This window comes from Calonectris borealis, chromosome 29 (assembly GCF_964195595.1).
Source record: "Calonectris borealis chromosome 29, bCalBor7.hap1.2, whole genome shotgun sequence".
Taxonomy (NCBI): domain Eukaryota; kingdom Metazoa; phylum Chordata; class Aves; order Procellariiformes; family Procellariidae; genus Calonectris; species Calonectris borealis.
In genome coordinates this window covers 2091597-2108937 of record NC_134340.1, presented here as the reverse complement: position 1 = coordinate 2108937, position 17341 = coordinate 2091597, and the positions used below count along the sequence as shown (strand labels likewise).

Here is a 17341-nt window from a genome sequence, read left to right as displayed (position 1 = left end):
TGGCCTCAGGGCTCGTTTAATGGTGTGCCAGGGACCGCGGGGGGGACCGTGACGCCAGCTCGGGGTGTCGGGGGGGTCCCCGGCATCACTTCTTCTGGGGCAGTATCTCCATGGCGTCCTTCTCCTTGGGTGACATCTCGGTGCCTGGGGAGATGGCGGCATCGACGAGGACCAGGGAGCTCTTCTCGGCCGCGGGGTCGTCCTCCTCCGCCGGGTGGTGGAAAGCCACGAAGAGCTGGTAAACGGCCGAGCCCACGACGGCCCCCACCAGCGGTGCCACCACCGGCACCCACCACCACCCATTGCCCCTGCTGGGGACGGAGCACGGTGGGCAGGGGGTCACCCCTGCCACCCCCCACCTCGCCCCCTTCCCTCTACCCACCTGAAGACCTCCGTGCCCCAACCCGCCACGTAGGTGAAGAGCCGGGGCCCGAAATCCCGCGCGGGGTTGATGGCGCAGCCGCAGTTGGAGCCCATGGAGAGCTCGATGGAGAGCACCAGCAGGGCCACGGCCACCGGCTCCAGGCCTTTGGGGACACCCTTGTTGCGGGTGTCCAGCATGGCCAGGATGCCCACGATCAGCAGCGCTGTGCCCATCACCTGTGGAGCCGGCACGGCAGCTCAGCGCCGCGGGGACCGGCACCGCCGGAGGGGTCTGGCGGGAGCCGACACTGGCACCCACCTGGTCCAAAAAGCCGTTGGAGATGGACAGGTAGTCAGCGGGGTAGGTGGCAAAGATGGAGGCGGTTTCTCGGGGGCCGGAGACGGTGAGGGTCCCGTTGCTGTAGTGCTGGATGGCGTCTGCGGAGCAGAGGCAGAGCCCACCCGTGAGCCCGGCCATCCCGGCACAGCCGTGGTGTTCCCCCGCCGGGCGACTGCCCACCTCCCTGTACCGTAGTAGAGGGCATAGACGGCTCCGGAGGCGATGAAAGCTCCGGAGACCTGCACGGCCACGTAGATGGGAAACTTCCACCAGGGAAACTGCTCCAGCAGGCACAGGGCGAGGGAGAACGCCGGGTTCAGGTGGGCCCCTGCAACGGAGCGGGAAGAGGGGCTGGGACCGGAGGGTCCCGGGGGATCTGGAGCCGGGGGATGGCAGGAGCTGGGGCCCCCTCCCCAGCCTCACCGGAGACTCCCACTGCCATGTAGACGGCCACCATGATGCCCAGGGCACCTGCCAGGTAGGCGGAGAAGATGTCCCCCTTCGTCCCGAAGCTGGTGACCATCTGTGCCGCGCTGCTCAGGGTGATCAGCTGGAGAAGAGGGACACGGTTCCACCGCGGCCCCTCACCGAGCCCCCCTCCCCAGCTCCCCAAGGGCCGCCGCCCCACCGCGCCGCAGCCGCCGGCGGGATTAGCGCCGATCCCAGGCGGCGGAAGGGCAGCCAGGCGAGGGCTGCGCCGGTGCCTCTGCCTGCGCCGTCTCCGTGGTTTTGCTCCCCCATCCCCTGGGCTCCAGCTTCGGGTGCCGGACGAGGATAGGCAAGGAGGCAGTTACCGGTCTTGCTTGCGGTTTTGACGGCAAGGTAAACAAATTATCAGCAATTAAGTAATCTGCTTCCCTGGGGAAATGGCGGGGAAGGGGTGCCGGTGTCACCGTTCGCCGTCACGGGATGCGGCCCAAAGGCCAAGTGTGGCACGGGAGCCCCGACCTTTGCCTGCTCCAGGGCGGGAGGTGTCAAGGCACTCGCCACCCAGCACCGCTCCCTCAGGCGCCACGTAGCAGCGCCCGTGCCCTTACCGCGCCGGAGCTGCCACAGTGCAGGGCATACCGTGCCACGGGAAGAGGGTCCAAGGGAGGCCGGGCAGTGCCAAGTCGAGCATGACACAGCCCCGCACCCCCCCACCCCCCGGCGAGGGACGGGCAGGGGAGCCCTGGGACCTGCCACCACCCCACGGTCAGCCCCGGCCCACCCGCGTGCCCCGCTCACGATGAGCACGAAGACGGCCAGCAGCTCAGCCAGGCACTCCCGTGCCAACTTGTTCCGGATGCGGAGCAGAGCCTGGGCCCTCTTGAACAACGAAGTGGTGCCCATGGGGCCGGTTGAGAACGGCAGCTGCGACAGTGGCGTTGGCGTCTCCGTTCCAGCGTGATTTTATGAGCCCCGGGGCTGGGGTGGGTGATAACGCGCAGACTTTAAACCAATCAGGGCCACACCGCAGGGAGACGCCTGGCAGGGACCAGAGTCCCACATGGGGTCGGGGACAGCGGCGCCTCGTGACCATGGTGTCCCCCGGTAGGACCAGACCCGGCGGGAGCCCCCGAGGATCCCCGAGCGGCCGTGGGGAACCGAGACCTCGCTCAGGTGAGCCGGCACGGGCGTTTCCCCCCCTTTTTTCCCTGCCAGATCCCTGCCCAAGCCGCAACCGCAGGCAGCGCTAATGAAGAGGCCTTGGAAAGGCTCCCAGGATGGGCCCTCGAGAGCGGCCCAGGGGAGGCATTAGCACAGCGGGGAAACGGGCGAGGGAGGTGGGCAGGGAGCAGCGCGGGCACGGGGCCAGGGCAGAGGAGCCCGGCAGCTGCCCGCACCCATGGGGCAGCCCCCGGGAGCCGTCCCGGCGGGTCCCTGTCTCCGAATCAGGGAGGTTCCGGCCTGAAGGAGCCTGGCAGGTTGCCGTTAGCATAAATAGACTTTATTGCTCTGTACACACGCACACACACACTCGGCCCCCGTGGGCGTCCCCGCAGCGCCCCAGAAGGCGGGCAGCCCCCAGCCCGGGTGCCAGCTCCCAGCAGTATCTGACCCATCTGCAACAAAAACAGGCGATGAGAAGAGGCTGCTGCCCACCGCCCGCCCTGGATGGAGCCGCCAGCCCCAGCCCCCAAGCTGGCGTCCGTCCCCACGGCCCTGGGAAGCCCTGGGGTCCCCCCACCCCGCACCCATGACACATACGGGGTGCTCAGCCGGGGTGGGACACAGCTACCAGCTTGAGAACCAACGTCGGAAGAAGGTGCCCAGCACGGACGAGGGGTCGCTCAGGTTGGGAGCGCGGAGCTCGTCTTGCTGCGGCCACGTGCCTGCGAACTGCGCCAGCTCCCCTGGGACAGCAGGGAGACCTCACTCAGAGGGGACCCAGCCCCTTCCCCTCGCCCTCCTCAGCGCCCCACTCACGGTCATCCATGTTGACCACCTCCTCCCGGTAGTCCTTGCTCTGCCCGTCCTCCTTGGTGGTGGTGATGAAGGCCTGGTCCCCCCTCCGGCGGGTCACCGTCGTCTCCCGGCGGCCCTGGCTGTCCTGCACCGTCCGGCGCTCCTCCACCGCCTGCGCAGAGCACCGAGACCTGAGAGATGCCAGCACCCCGGGCTCTGCTCCTTGTGCTGGGGATGGTGTCCCCAGGTCACCCGCGGCCCCTGCGCCGCAGGGGACACTCACCCCGTCAGGGAGAGTCACTTTGGTGACGGAGACGCTCTGGAAGTAAGAGCGGGACTTGGGCTCGTCGGGTCTCAGGATGGTCCCCAACCCCGCGGAGGAAACCTGGAAGTCCAGGTCTGCGGGGGAGATGTCAGACGGTGACAGCAGCGTGGGGACGCGCCCCGACGGCTGCGGCAGCCCGGGCAGGTAGAGCGGGAAAGGCAGAGACCCCGCGGCCCCGCACCCGGCACCCACCTTGGTCTTCCTTGCGGCCAGGAGGAGCCGGGTGAGCGTCTTCTAGCTGCAAAGCAAAGCCACGCGCTGGTGACGGGGAGGCAAAGCGCGACACCAGGCACCGACGGCCGCCACAGCCGAGCCCGCGTGAGGCAGAGCCCTCACCCACCCCCAGGAAGGGTCTCCAGGGCCGGGCCGGGTCGCTGGCGCCCTCAGGGCCTCCCGGGGACGTGCCGGGATCGGGGCCGTCCGGGTGCTTCAGCATGGAGTCCCGCAGCGGCCGCCCCGCGCTGCCCTCGCCGGGGCCGGGCAGGGGGGGCTCTGGGGAGCAAAAAAAGGGGGTGCGGTTAGGCCGGGCCGCCCGAGGGGCTCCGCATCGGCCCCCAGAGCCCCGCTCAGCCCCCGGCGGGGGCAGCCCCTTCCCATTCCCACCGAAGGGCTGTGGGGGCCCGGCCCAGGCCCCCCCGAAGACACCCAGGAGCTCGCCTACGTCCCGGAACAGCTCCTCGAAGGCGCCGCGGGACCCGCCGGGGCTGAAGCCGAAGCCGAAGGTGAAATCCTGGGGGGGCTGCGCCAGGGACGGGCCGTCATCCTCCTCCTCCTCCTCGTCCCACGCCGTGCCGCCGAAGAGCGGGTCCCGGGGCCTGTGGGACCGCGGCGCTGAGAGACACCCGGGCCCGGATCAACCGGGGGCGGGGACAGGACCCGCGGGGCAACAGGGGGCTGGGGGAGGGGGGACCGGGAGAGGGCCTGTGCGGGCGGGGGCAACCGGGGGAAGCCGGGCCGGAGTCCGCGCAGCCGGGGGGACCAGGGGCGCCCAGTCGGGGGTGGCCGGGGGTCAGGGCCGGGCGGGGGCGGGGTCCCGGTACCTGCACCGCCCCGGGAACCCGAAGAAGCCGCGAAACGCGTCGAAAAAGCTCATCGCCCTCCAGCCGCCGAGCGCCGCCGCGCCCCCGGTCGCGCTGCCGTAAAGCAGCGGGGCCGCGCAGCGCCGCAAAGCGCCGCCGGGTGTCGCGAGGCGCCGCGGCCGAAGCTCCGCGGCCTTGAGGCGGATCGGCGGGGCCCTCCCCGGCCCCGGGGCCGCGTCCCACCCCGCAGCCCCCCCCCCCGGCCCCGTCAGGGCCCCCCCGTGCTCTTCACAGGCCCGGGGGCGGCTCTGGGGCCGGGCAGAGCCGGGGGGTCCCCCCCTTGGGGCCGGGGGCTGCCGGGGCCGGGAGCCCGGAGGAGCCGAAGGCGGTGGTGCGGGCCGAGGTGCGGGACCCCGCGGTGCTGGGCCAGCCCCGCTCGCAGGGGTCTGACGGAGAAGGGCCGGGAGGGGGGGGGCCTGCACAGCACCCTGATGGGGCTGGGGGTGCGCTGGGCTCTATCTGCACCGTCGGGGGGTCCTGCAGCCCCGCCAGGTGCCCGGTCTTTCTCCGAGCCCCCAGCTGAGCTCCGTCAAGTCCATCCCACCTCCCTCCCGCTCCTCCGCTGGGCCCCCAGAGCTTTGCCCTCCCCCCCACCGAGGCAGGGATCCCCCCGAGCCCCCAGCCCCTTACCTTGCAGCCCCCGCGCTCTTTGGAGGAGGGTGATGGGGGGGCTGGAAGGCAGCTCAGCACCCGCTGCCGCGGCAGCCACGGCTTCCTGCCACCACCCCGGTGGTCCTGTTCCCCTCCCCTGCGCTGGGGACCCCCCTCCCATGACAACCGGTCCTTTCCCGAGGCCCTCGTGGTGGGGAGCCCCCCCCCCCGCTGCTTTTGGCTGCGATAGGGTTGGTGTTTTTTTATAGTAGCCAGTATGGGGCTACATTTTGGATTTGTACTGGAAAGTGCTGATAACAGCGGGAGGTTTCCGTTATTGCTGAGCAGCGCTTGCACGGAGTCGAGGCCTTTTCTGCGAAGAGGCTGGGGGGCACAAGGAGTTGGGAGGGGGCACAGCCGGGACAGCTGAGCCCGACTGACCAAAGGGATGTTCCATACCGTGTGGCGTCATGCTCAACATATAGAGCTGGGGGAAGGAGGAGGAAGGGGGGGACGTTCGGTCTTCCCAAGTCACTGCCACACGTGATGGGGCCCTGCTTTCCTGGAGATGGCTGAACACAGGTAGCGTGCGAGCAAATTCCTTGTTTTGCTTTGCTTGCGTGCGCGGCTTTTACTTTACCTATTAAACTGCTTTTATCTCAACCCACGAGTTTTCTCACTTTTTCCCTTCCGATCCCACTGTGGGGGGGGTGGGGTGTGAGCGAGCGGCTGGGTGGGGTTTGGTTGCCAGCTGGGGTTAAACCACGACACCAGCAGCACCAGAGCAGGGGACAACTGGGACGGCCCACACTGTGGGCAAAGGGCACACAGCACGGGGGGAGGCAGAGAAATGGAGGGCGGGGGTCCCTGAGCCGGGGGAGGGAAGAGGGTGGTGACGTCGTCCCTGTGCTGGGATCCTGGTGCCCAGCGCCACAGCTGGGAAGAGGGAAAAAAAAAAAAAAAATCCATAAAAGGGGGGAAAAAACCAAAAAGCTGAGGAGGGATGGGGGGAACTGCTCCCCCCCTTGCCCAGGGCCTCCCGCACCCTGCACCAAAAATTCGGAACCAGGCTGAGAAGGTAGGTATTAAAAAATACACACATCACTTTGTGATCTTTATTCTCTTTAGTAAATCACCCGCTCGGGGGCTTCAGTTGAAGTGACCGGTTTGAACTGAAAAATACAAGATCTGGACTGCATAGAAAAAAAAAAAAAAAGACCAAAAAAAAAAACCCAAAACCAAAAGCAGAAGATACTTACAGCGTACAAGGGGGGGGGGGGCAGGACCTGCGCTCGGGGCCCGTGGGGAGGGAGGGGGCGCGGATGGAGAACGTAAAATAGGGGGTTGCCCTCCGGGGCTCCTCTGGGCCGGTGGCAGAGAGCAGCAGAGGGTGGGCGAGGAAATGAGAGAACTACAGGACGGCGTGGGGTTTTTGTTTTTATATACAAGACACATTTATCCATTAAATTTAGAACACGGTACAAAAAAAACACTTCAACTAATTCATCTTACAATGCTGTTCATATCAATTACTGTTCTTATTCCTAATAATAAGGGGGTTTGCTGTAGGCGACTCGCAGCTTCCACTCCTTTGGATCCGAGAGGTTCTGGGGCAGCAGGAGACGGGGGGAGAGGGGAGAAAGGAGTAAAAACCAAAAAAGGCCCCTACGGCAAACGGTTCAGAATCTGAATGCAGAGAGGGGGTGGGGGGGGAAAAGAAAAAAAAAAGAAAAAATACAAATTCTATATTACATACAACAGGAAAGGTGGCTGAAGACAGACAACGCAGAGCCGCCTGCCGGCCCGCCCTGCCCGGGGGCTGCGGGGCCCGGGCGCTGCCCCGCGGCAGGGCGCTCTCCTCCCCGGGATCCTTCGGCGTCGGGTTCGATGGGATTCTCTTCTGGAAGCAAGTGGTGGGCGAGGGCCGCCCCGGCCTCAGTTGGCGCCCCAGCTGTAGCTGTTGTAGGCAGACTTGTTGGCCTGGGACTTCTGGGGGATGGAGCTGCCTTGGCTGCGCTGCCCAGAGCCGCTCTGCGGGAAGAGGGGGGAGAAGGAGAAGCAGGCGGTTATTGGGGGGGCGGAACTGGCGCTGCCATCTCCGGGGTCCCAACCCCGGCCTGCTCTGCGGGGCGATGCTGGCGTGCCTCGGGCGGCTCGGCCGTCCCCGCAGGACGGCTCCAGCCCGCAGACCCCGGGCGCTGCGGGCTACGGCTCCTCGGCGCTCGCTGACCCGCCTCAGCCCAGCGCAAGCTCCCTGGGGCCACCGGCACCAGGGCACGGGCTGCCTCCTGCACCCAGCAGCCGGCCGGCGGCCCTCACGCCCCAGCAGCCACAGGACCCTCCCTCCGCTCTGCGCCTTCCTCCAGGCCAGGACCACGCCAGGACCGCAGGCAGCGAGGGCCCTGGCAGCTCCGGGGGGGGCTGCCGCGCGGCGGGGAGGGGGGAAAGGGGGGGAAGGGGTCGAGCAGGGGGGGTGTGTCTGCGCGCGCGGGTGTGTGTGTGTGCACATACTGACTGAGGGCCTCTCTCCTCGCCTGGCGGGGCCACGGGGGGAGAAGGAAGGGGCTACGTGAGCCTGGGGGGCCTTAGGGGCGGGGGGAGACCCCAGGGCAAGTGCAATGCATTATCAGAGAGGTTCATTACCTGGTCTTCCTGCTGGCGTTGGCAGCACAGTATCATCTGCAAATATGGAAGCTGTTGCAGTACCAGGATATGTAAAATAAAGGGACAAACTATGACAATAGAAATCCACGGTTAGACCTGAAAGCTACGGCGGGGTCGTGGCTGTGGCGAGTAACCCCTTCGCTGCTGGCCTGCGGAGCCGCCACTCCGAGGAAGGGGGAGGTCAGGGCGTACCAGGGGGTCTGCGTGAAGGGGCACTACCCGACCGTACCTGGTACAGCCCGGCAGCAAGGGGGCTGTGCCGAGTACCCCCCAGCGGAGCGCACCCCGGGCCTTCCTCACCTCGTCCTCTTATCGGCCCTGTGTGTATGTGCAGGTGTGAGCGTGTGCGTGTCACCGCGTGTCCGCGTGTGTCCGCCGCAGGACGGGAGGGAGGGAGGGAGAGGGGGGCCGGGGTGGGGGGGTGAGCGAGAGCCCTAGGAGATACCCCAGCAAGGGCCGGGGGGCCGGGGGGGTCGCTTACCTGCCCGTCCTGCTGCAGGTGGTGGTGGAGGATCTGCGAGTGGGGCTGCTGATGCGGGGTGAGGATGTGCATGAAAGGGGTGGGGGGATACGCCGCCGCCGTCGCAGGGTTGATGGGGCCGCCGCTGCCCAGCGCCGAAGGCAGGTTGAAGGAGGCTGCCGGGGTTCCAGTGTGAAATCCCTGCTTCTCGAAGGATTGCTGAGGAGGAGACGCCAACGGCAGAGTAAGGGCTGGGAGCTGGGCGGCACTCCCCTGCCCCTGGCTGGCAGCGTGCCCCTTCCCAGCTCTACAAGCCACGGGCCCGGGAGCCAGTGCGTGGTGCAGAGAACAGACGGAGTCTCTGCCCATGGCTCTTTCTGGGCTTGGAGCTGCTCTCAGCTGGGAAAGGCCGAGCATTTCCCTCCTCCCTGGCTAGCTGCTCCAAGGAGAGGAGACCTCGTTGCCCAGGGAGGCTGTCTCAGAGCTGGGCTTCCGCTCCCCAGCAAAGCGGCGCCTTCCTGGAGCGCACACCAGACACTAACCTGAGTTTTGGAGTAGACAGAGCCCGAGATGTCCGGCACTCCTGTATTACTGGATGTCACAGATACACCTGGGGAGAAGGAAAGGCAAGCGAGCATTAGGCAGCAGCCACCCGTTCACCGATTAGCTGCCGCTAACGGCAACGTCAGGTGGTGGGGAGTTCCAGCGGCCCAGCAGCCAGGTAAGATTCGGAGACAGACATCGTCCTAGGGAGCAGGGTCTCGGCAAGGCCAGGCTGCAAAGTGCCTCTACAAGTGTAAGTTCTTTTGCTCTGGACAGGAGCAGTTTCTGAATGCCTCCAGAGACAAATTTAAGGGCCTGCTGCCACCCAGAGAAATGCACATTCTCGAAGAGCCCAGAAAATAGCAAAGAGAAGAGCTGGGGGGATGCAGCAGGCAGACAAGGAAACAAACTCCCGGCATGACACGGTAGCAAGAACGGCCCGAGAGCTCCTTGGCTGTAAAACAGGCAATTGCACGTAAAGGTGACTCAGCTGTGGACTGGGATGGTTGGTGCAACGACTGGTAACACTGGCACAGAACCCACATTTGATGCTGGCTGTTTCTAAAAGGTGGTGGTGCAGAGGAAAGCCTCAGCAATCGTTTGAGGCCCGGAAAAAGTGTTGAAATGAAAGAGGTTTGAAAGACTCAGTACCAGGTGACCCGGTACAGAGCCGAAGTATCTTTGCAAAGAGAAAATAGTCTCTTGAAGGGCTCTATTGCAGTGAAAAAAGGCACAACAGGAATTTAAAGGCTGGAAGAGGGACCCAAACGCAGGCCCTTTATAGTCAGCCAGACATTAACCAGTGAAACCCAGTACCGAGACAAGTGACAGGTTCACGACCTTCTTACATCTTTGAATCAAGAAGGACACTTCTCTAGAAAGCACGCATCTGCCAAACACAGGAGTCAAACAAGTTCCCAGGCTCAAATCGAGAATAATTATTGTTCTTTTGATCACAGGCAGTAAAAAAAAAAAAAGACGAAAACCAAAACTCAAACAATTCAGCAGCCTAAGCTCTCTGACGCGAGTCCACGGCCCCAGGCATCTGACTGCTGGGCACAGAGGAGGGCCCTGTCCTCCTCCAACCCACTCCAGACCTGGAAGCGGATCGAGCCTGGGCCTTTCCAAGGAGAATCAAATGACCCGTGACTTTTCCTCCCTTACTCTGGAGGCAGTAAGACAGCAGTCCCCTTACGTGGCCAGTGACATTGTGAACAAGCCCGGCCGCTGTCGGCGACTGCTGCTGCGAAAGACGCTGTCGGGTCTCTTACCAGTGCTGTATCCATGAGAGCCATAGCCGCTGGGCTGCTGAAACGGGGTTGCTGATGCGTTGACGCTGACATTCACACCATGCTGCTTGGAAGAGGTAGGAGCAACCTACAGAAAGGAGAAAAGCAGAGTGAGGAGAAGTTTCGCTGGCGTCGCCCTCCTGCCCGAATTCCACGCTCTGGGAAACTCACAGGGAACACGGCGGGCCCGTATTGGAAGGTGCTGGGGAGCCCTGGTACCCCTGTGTAGTACGGCAGACTGGTGTAACTGTAGCCAGGAGGCAGCGCTGGGTTCAGGAACGTCTGCTGCGTGGTGTGGTGAGTCTGGGTCTGGCTCTGCTGAGGCTGGGCCAAAGTCGTTGCAGGAGCGGGGGAAGAGGCATCACCTCGGCCAAATTTTGTTAAGTCACCTGGAATAGAGGAGATGAAAGGAGACTTGAAGAGACGCGTCAAATCCTGGCCCATTCTAGCTCAGCCCAAAGGTGACCCAGCCTTCACTCAACCCCCCTCCTACAGCTACCAAGGACTGCAGCCCTCGCAAGCCCTCAGACCCTTGCACACTGATAAGGCTAAGCTGTTAATTGCTCTCAGCCCTGAGAGGATGACTTCGGAGGGGAAGGGAAACCCACAGCAGCTAAGCTACAGTACCGCACCGCCTGATGTCAGCCTACGATCCCGCGCTGGATAAACCTGCCGCCGGCCGCCTGCGCAGACACGGAGCCCAGATGCTGGAGCGCTCCCCTAAGCCCTCTCCGTGCATCAGCAGCAGGTCTGAACACAACCCAACTCCCTCCAGAGCCAGACCCGAGGCCAGGGCAGCAGCCTGGGGGCTCCGTCCTACCGGCAAACAGCTCCTCGTTGAAGAGGAGAGTCAAATATCTTCCAGATGAGGATGTGTGAATGGCCCCTTTTTACAGCAGGGCTCACGCCTCCCTCCCTCTCCCTGGTGGCACCGAATCAAATGCTGCTGCAGAGGCCCAGCAGCCCGCAGAGCACTCGGAAACATCGCTTCCTCTCTTCCCAGTCTGGGCACTGAACGAGGGCTTGGCGGCGGGGCTCGGGGAAGCTCCCTTTGCTTCTCTTTACGAGCACCTGCTTGGCTCTTTCATGCAAACACTCTCCCTATTCAGAGCTCACACAGTAAGCCAGTGAATTTCTCAGTGCTGCCCCAGCTCACAAGCGAGTCCAGGGTAGCCACAAACATTAATTATCACCATGTTAACTTGGCAAATTACGCATGCAACAGTGCCGCACTCTGAGCTTGGGATTTCAGCCTCAGTGTGCCAGGCAAAAGCACTTCTGCACAAACGAGCTCCGGCTGAAGCAGGGGAGAAGTGGTGCTGGAAAAACAGTGATCCACAAAGCGCAACAATTCCTAAAGCACAAGAAAGCGCAGCACAACCACTGCCCACTGCGAATCAGTGGCGTGAATAAACGCACCTACCAAGGTCAGTGAGAGATCAGCCACCCAACTGGGTATTTGGTTGGAATTTGATAGGTCCTAAATGCCCTGTTTTCTTTCTCCATGAGATTGTTGCATAGATAAAAAACTTAATTTCTCCAGATTTTGGGTTTCTTTGTATTTTTATTCTAAGTGCTTGAGAAGCACGCTTAACCCCTGCCTCACCACGACCTGAAAAACAGTTCCCCAGTTTTACGCCTCACAGATTCTTTCAGCCGCCCCCCACTCCCTTTCCAACGGCCGCATCAACTCCTACTTGTCCGCATCTTCCTGGTAACATGCCTCGACACGACTAGATGATCAAAGGGAAATCAAGAATTTAACTGCTGAGAAACAAGCTCCAGACCAAAGGCAGTGCAGGAGGCTGGTGCAGACGTAGCTCCAGCGGACAACGGCGCAGGAACCGCGTAAGCAGCAGCACGAACCCCTGATGGGGTATGCGATCAGAGCAGTCTTTTTCCCTACCAGAGTATGGATTGCTGCTCAGGCTGCCGTCTCTTCCAGTCAGCGGGGTAGTGGGTGTAGGGAATGGGATGCTGTAGTAATCCTGAAGGATAAAAACAAAAGGAGATGATGTTTTATGAGCTCTGTCCGAAGATGCAAAGCAGTATCTTTTGGAAAAGAGGGATTTCTGGACTGCAGCCGCCAGGTATGTTGGAGTATTGCAGTTCAATCAGCCACATCACGGCTGATCACGGCCTACAGCACCCCCAGGTTTTTGTAGCATGCACCATCCCCCTCGTCTGGCTACCAGAAGAACCAGATGAGGTCTACTGGTATGCAGTCCTTAAACTGCCTGGACTTTCCCCTCCACTTCACAACACAAGGACACATGTTGTATTGCTAAATAAACCCCATTCTCATAAAAGTATTTAGTCACTGCCTTTTTCAAGGATCAGAGGCAAGTATCTACAACAGCTCCTCACACCACTGTCAGGCAAAACAGCTCTGCCTGCTGTGGCTTTCTCATTCCCTAGCCTCACCACCGACACCGCTGTCTGAATAACTGCTGCTCCTAACTCCCCAAGTGCAAAGGAGCAACTGATTAACTCCTCACTACCGCCACGGAGAGGTGCATCCCTTTAGCGCCCTGTTTTGCCAGCTCTACCTCACAGCCAACGCACGCAGCACCGGCGAGCTCTTAGAGCAGTGGAAGGGGCATGTCCACGCCAGTTTTCAGTACTCACCAACGGGAATCTCGTCTGGAGCATTTGCAAGTCGTCATATCCATACACCTGTGGCTAGAAAAAGAGTAGGAGATGATGTTAGGGACACAGATTAGATAAAGCCACTTACCTAATTTTAGATTAAACATTTAGATAAACATTAGACAAAGCCAGAAGCAGGTGATCAGAAGCTACACAATTACCTAGGCGCAGGCAGCCAGCATTCACTACCGCAAGACTGACACTGCCAAGAGTGTTTTTATGAGCTGCTCAAAGGAAGAGTGAGCACCAACGCCTAGCGCCGCTGCTCCAGACCACAAAGGCACTCGACAATTTTCCTCTAGAAATTATTCCAACACCAAAACCTGTCCTCACCTTCAGAAGAGGGCTGTGACACACCCCTAGACTTTGTGGCAGTCGCCACCCTTGTTCTGACCGGCCTTTGTCACGCCCATGTTGCTAATACAGCTCCACACTTTCATGAGCCGTGCTCTGACCAAGGGCCGTTGCTCCCCAAAGGTTGGGGAGGCTGCAGAGAACAGGCAGACAGAACCTGCTCTGGGGTGACCAGAATTACAGACATTTACCCCCACGGGCACACGGATTTCCTCTGCTACTGTTTTATGGAAAACAGCAGGTCCAAACTCTTCCCATCCAAGGCAATCCTGCTGGGCTGACGTTACAGTTTCTGGTTTCTCTACCGCACGACATCCCTCCCTGCCAGCTGAAGACAGAGCTAGGAGGGATCTAGTGCCGTGACACAACTGCAGAGAGCCGGTCGTCCCACTCACCGGATAGGCGTGTAGCAACCCTGGAGCCATGATGTACGGATTAGGCAACAACGGTGGGACTCCAGGAGGGAGATTGGGAGGGGCTTTTCCTGAAAAAGGAAGAGAAAGGAAAAGTTCCACAGTGAAGCAAACAGCAGAAGCTGTCTCTCTTAGCCCCCAGGCCCTCCTCCTGTCTAGGAGTACCCAGGAAAGTACCTGATGTTGTCGCAACGGAGCTGCGAGTCGAGGCCGTCACCGTGGAGTTACTACTGAGGCTGAGGCCCAGGCTGCTGACACTGCTGAGACTGGACGAAACGCTTACGACTGGCGGGGCGGCCGACACTGTGCTGGAGGAGGTGGAGAAAGTGCTAGCAGAAGAATGGAGACTTGCTTCACTCTCTACGCTTGTGTGCTAGGGAAGGAAGGGAAGAGAGTTAGAGGACCAGGCAGATGTAACTGAGCAGAAATATTGCAGGATACTGTCTACACAAATATTGTGCGGGTATCTGCACCCGGACGTTCCCGAGAGCCTGCAATGAACTCGGCTGCTGCAGGCTACAAAGAAACCGGCTTTGCATCTGGCTTAAGTCCAAAGTCCTGATAGCGGCCAACCCCTAATGCTTCCAAGCCTCTCGTGTGGCTGTGTCCCAACATGTCTGTCTGCTGGGAGAGGCAGGGTTGAACACCGCATTTGCGGCAGGGAGATTTATTCTGCTGCAGAAGCCAACACCCAGGGACCTGTACTGCAGGAGCTCCAGCAGTATATACGTTTGAAGAGCCACACTCCATCAGCTACCAGTTTGCTCAGGTTGCCATTCCGCAGCACTTTCAAGACCTGCTACAGGCTCAAAAGAAGCTGCTGCTGTGTCTGAAACAGGCAGGGTGTCAAAAGCCTCGAGCCAGACGTGCACAGACAGTGTTCCGACATAACCCTCTGTCCTCTCTCCACACAACACCCAAACTCCAGTGGGACACCCAGCAGCCTGGCAGCTCCTGTCGCAACTGCAGACCCCGCCGGCCGCACACCCAAGGCCGGGCACACCAGCAGAGCAGGAATGGGGGTACACAGCGCTAGAGCACACCTAGACTCACCAGAAGAGTTGAAGTTGACGTTCGCCCAGAGGATGTGGATGAGGACAGACTGTTCTGCTGGGTAGGTAACGTACTGCGGAAGGAGGAATAAAAGGTTGTCAAGCCAAGACGCGAGAGTCACCATTGGTAGCACCAGGCCAGGTCCCATTCCCCATCTGCTCGGGTGGGATGAGCCACCTCAGTCTTCCCCACTGCACGAGACAGACTTTGATGTCTACTATAGATCCCTGCTCCTAGTTCTGCTTCTCTAGAAATCCATCCAGCACGCTCGCTCACCTGCTGAGTTGGGCGGTGGTTGTACTGGGGAGTTCCTCACTGTGGCTCAGGCTGCTCAGAGCTGTCGAGTGTTGGCTGGCTGTCGTCAGCAAGGACGACGCAGACACCCCATCGTTGAGAGGCGTGATACTGGGAGCAGAGGGGGAATCGGATTTCACTGCGGGGCCTGTAGCACCTGCGAACAAAAGCTTTGGGTTAGGGGCAGCTACCAGTAGATCCACCGTCTGGGTGGATCTCTGTTCGTACAGTGGTCCTGGAGGGCAATTCAGTGGTGAGGATCAGCAAAGGCTCAGCTGGAGGAGCTGGGAGATACGGGGCTTCCCTCTCTGCCGCCAACCAGTTACACACTTCGGACAGCGTGATTGCGTTCTGTGTCTCACTTCACCCCAACATCGCCATCGGCTCTGTGGGTCATCAAGACCCACGGATGAGGTGCCTTTCACAAACAGATCAGTAAATTATTGTCATCAGGAGTGACTCATCAAGGATCTCATGGATCCATCAGCAGAAAGCTGAACGTTTCAAGGCAAGCAAATAATCTGAGTGGCAGCAATTAGTCCAGCAGGGAAAGGACTTGCTATTAGCACAAATGAAGTTTTTCATCCAAAGCAAAGAATACGAGCAGTACAAGAGACTCAGGATGCCCACAGCACCGACAGACTCTTACCTTCAACGGCCTGTGTGGTTTGTAATGGCGTGGGTTGTACAGAACTGAAACCATTCTGAGGAAGAAGAGAAAAAAAGATTACTGGGCATTGCAGCCGCTCATTTCCAGAGGCAGCTCTAGTGTCAGCCCCCTCCCACGCTCCCCCCTCAGTTGTGAAAAAGGCGCGCTACCAACACATGTCATCAGACTGCGCCAGGGTCGGTCCCAAGCTCAACTAGCCCAGTGCCAGCATCACCCCCAAGCGCGTATTTGAGAAAGCAGTGCAAGAAGTTTCTCTGCTGCTGGTAGTTAAACTGGCTCAACATCCTTAACCCAAGTTCGTTAGCCAAAATTGATGTTACTGAACTTGTGTGCAGCACGCAAGAATCGAATCCTTAAGACAAAACTAAATCCTTAGCCTGAATGCCACTCTGCAGCCGGGTAATTATGCATGACACAACACGTGGCCTGCAATCAACTTAACCACTGCTAACCCCCTGGCCCAGCCCCAGGTAAGTAACATAACTAAGGGCTCTGGCAGCAGAAGAAAGCTCTCACGAGAGTCCACAAGCCACGAGGTGAGGCTGGAGGATCACAGAAAGACTTGATAAACCACTTAGCTTCCCCCGAGACAGCGCTTCACACGCTATGCTTACTCAGCACGAAGGGCAAGCAAAGCTATTTTCCTACCTTGGCCTGGGTCAGATCTTTCTGGGGCGAGGAGGAGATTGAATTTGGGTATCGCCTCGTCTGGGTGGATCTCTGTTCGTACAGTGGTCCCTGAGCGCTGTTCTGGGAGGTAAACGTTGCTGTCTGTATTGTGCCGCTCTGGTAACCAGACTCCTGACTTTGATTGGACGAAATTGTGGATGAAGATTCACTACAAAGGGGAAGGAAAAAAAAAAAAAAAAAAAGAAGAGGAGTTTATGTTTTCCTCCAAAACAGCCCTGCTGTAAAGCTGCTGACCCAGACTGTAGGCTCTTCATTTCAAATCTTCAAAATAAAGAGCCCTAAGCATCAGCATAAAGGCACCACACAAAGCAGCCAAGCAAACCAAGCAGAGAAACACACCCCGGCGAGGGCTAGCCCGACCACAGGAGGCTGCTGGCACCCAGCTGCAGCCTTCCTCACACGCTGCTGTGCTCTCGGTGACATTTCATGAGCTGCCACCACTCAGGTCCCAGCACTCAAGGAACGGGCCAGATATTAAGGGTCAGCCCAACAGAAGACAGAAACACTTCGCTTTGGCAAGGCATCATCACCGTAGGTACACCTACTCCCTACGTCCTTGTTTGCCAGGCAAAAAACAGGACAAAGCACACAAAATCTGTTCACCGGGGACAAGGAGAAGTTGCACTGGGGACTCCCCTCCTGTGTTTCCAGCAACACGGTTTAACGGCAGCAGGAAACGTCTGCTTTCTGTATAAGTACCACAGGCCAATCAGTCACAGAGCTGCCTGAACGAGTCTGCTGGCAACTTATGCTTTGCTGTTGCATACGTTGTCCCCCCTTTGTGACCACGGCACAGTCAGAAAGGGTCTACTAGTATGCAGCGTAACTAAAATCCACGAGACCAGCTACCTTCCAAAGCTACCTCCTTGGATTAATCGTTCCCTTCCTCATGCTTGGTCCTCACCTAGCCGTGCTGGTGTACAGGCTGCTCTGAGATTGGCTAACAGCGGCGCTTGTTGTGGGCGTTGATTCGTACTCCGCGAGAACAGGCTCCGAACCAAACTGTAACGCCCCAAACTGCAGGTTTAGCCCTGAGATATCTGCTGAGCCAGGCATTTCCACCGCAAGCGCAGGAATCTGCAAGGGAGGAACAACAGAAAGGGTCAATGACTCCCTGGGATCAGCACAGAAAACAACTTCAGCATCCGCATTTCCCAGCACATGGTAGTTACAGGC

At 60.0% G+C, this 17341-nt stretch overlaps 3 protein-coding genes and 1 non-coding gene across 29 annotated transcripts in view; all 4 read right to left on the bottom strand.

The window, feature by feature from the left end:
- Nucleotides 1-2525, bottom strand: AQP10 (aquaporin 10). The gene is made up of 6 exons (XM_075133479.1): nt 1931-2525; nt 1127-1253; nt 894-1031; nt 683-801; nt 383-600; nt 1-311 (listed from the first exon to the last, which is right to left on the bottom strand). The coding sequence occupies exons 1-6, from the start codon at nt 2033-2035 to the stop codon at nt 86-88; spliced, it is 933 nt and encodes a 310-aa protein (XP_074989580.1). The 5' UTR covers nt 2036-2525; the 3' UTR covers nt 1-85.
- Nucleotides 2526-2611: 86 nt separating this feature from the next.
- Nucleotides 2612-4578, bottom strand: HAX1 (HCLS1 associated protein X-1). Of its 2 annotated transcripts, XM_075133470.1 has the most exons (8): nt 4457-4578; nt 4020-4231; nt 3757-3908; nt 3609-3654; nt 3375-3490; nt 3113-3263; nt 2894-3039; nt 2612-2748 (listed from the first exon to the last, which is right to left on the bottom strand). In XM_075133470.1, the coding sequence occupies exons 1-7, from the start codon at nt 4507-4509 to the stop codon at nt 2921-2923; spliced, it is 849 nt and encodes a 282-aa protein (XP_074989571.1). In that variant the 5' UTR covers nt 4510-4578; the 3' UTR covers nt 2612-2748; nt 2894-2920. The 2 variants fall into 2 exon arrangements, with proteins under 2 accessions (XP_074989571.1, XP_074989570.1); XM_075133469.1 differs by having other exon boundaries at nt 3757-4231.
- Nucleotides 4579-6507: 1929 nt separating this feature from the next.
- The window catches only part of UBAP2L (ubiquitin associated protein 2 like), a 30660-nt gene continuing 19826 nt past the window's right edge, over nt 6508-17341 (bottom strand). For 16 of the 25 annotated variants that reach the window (XM_075133431.1, XM_075133434.1, XM_075133435.1 and 13 more), the window contains 15 exons: nt 17070-17242; nt 16124-16313; nt 15455-15509; nt 14788-14962; nt 14512-14584; nt 13636-13831; nt 13441-13529; nt 12671-12724; nt 11949-12030; nt 10214-10431; nt 10025-10130; nt 8753-8820; nt 8232-8429; nt 7730-7780; nt 6508-7117 (listed from right to left, as the gene is read on the bottom strand). In XM_075133431.1, the coding sequence (XP_074989532.1) occupies nt 7022-7117; nt 7730-7780; nt 8232-8429; nt 8753-8820; nt 10025-10130; nt 10214-10431; nt 11949-12030; nt 12671-12724; nt 13441-13529; nt 13636-13831; nt 14512-14584; nt 14788-14962; nt 15455-15509; nt 16124-16313; nt 17070-17242 (1824 nt within the window). In that variant the 3' untranslated portion in view covers nt 6508-7021. Of the gene's footprint in view, nt 7118-7729; nt 7819-8044; nt 8069-8231; nt 8430-8752; nt 8821-10024; nt 10131-10213; nt 10432-11948; nt 12031-12670; nt 12725-13440; nt 13530-13635; nt 13832-14511; nt 14585-14787; nt 14963-15454; nt 15510-16123; nt 16314-17069; nt 17243-17341 lie in introns of those variants that run through there. The other 9 variants (XM_075133445.1, XM_075133437.1, XM_075133440.1 and 6 more) reach the window with 4 other exon arrangements.
- Nucleotides 12133-12267, bottom strand: LOC142073567 (small nucleolar RNA SNORA58). Its single transcript, XR_012670424.1, has one exon. It is a non-coding gene; the product is annotated as a small nucleolar RNA SNORA58 (small nucleolar RNA).

Bases quoted from the DNA above. Each gene is read 5' to 3' on its own strand.
- AQP10 (XM_075133479.1), bottom strand. From the start codon at position 2,035: ATGGGCACCACTTCGTTGTTCAAGAGGGCCCAGGCTCTGCTCCGCATC. The intron at 1,254-1,930 runs GTGAGCGGGGCA...CCTCTTCTCCAG, and splicing joins TGGCCGTCTTCGTGCTCATC to CTGATCACCCTGAGCAGCGC. The intron at 601-682 runs GTGGGTGCCAGT...CCGGCTCCACAG, and splicing joins CCAACGGCTTTTTGGACCAG to GTGATGGGCACAGCGCTGCT.
- HAX1 (XM_075133469.1), bottom strand. From the start codon at position 4,509: ATGAGCTTTTTCGACGCGTTTCGCGGCTTCTTCGGGTTCCCGGGGCGG. The intron at 3,655-3,756 runs GTGGGTGAGGGC...TTTGCTTTGCAG, and splicing joins CCTGGAGACCCTTCCTGGGG to CTAGAAGACGCTCACCCGGC. The intron at 3,264-3,374 runs GTGAGTGTCCCC...TGCTCTGCGCAG, and splicing joins AAGTGACTCTCCCTGACGGG to GCGGTGGAGGAGCGCCGGAC.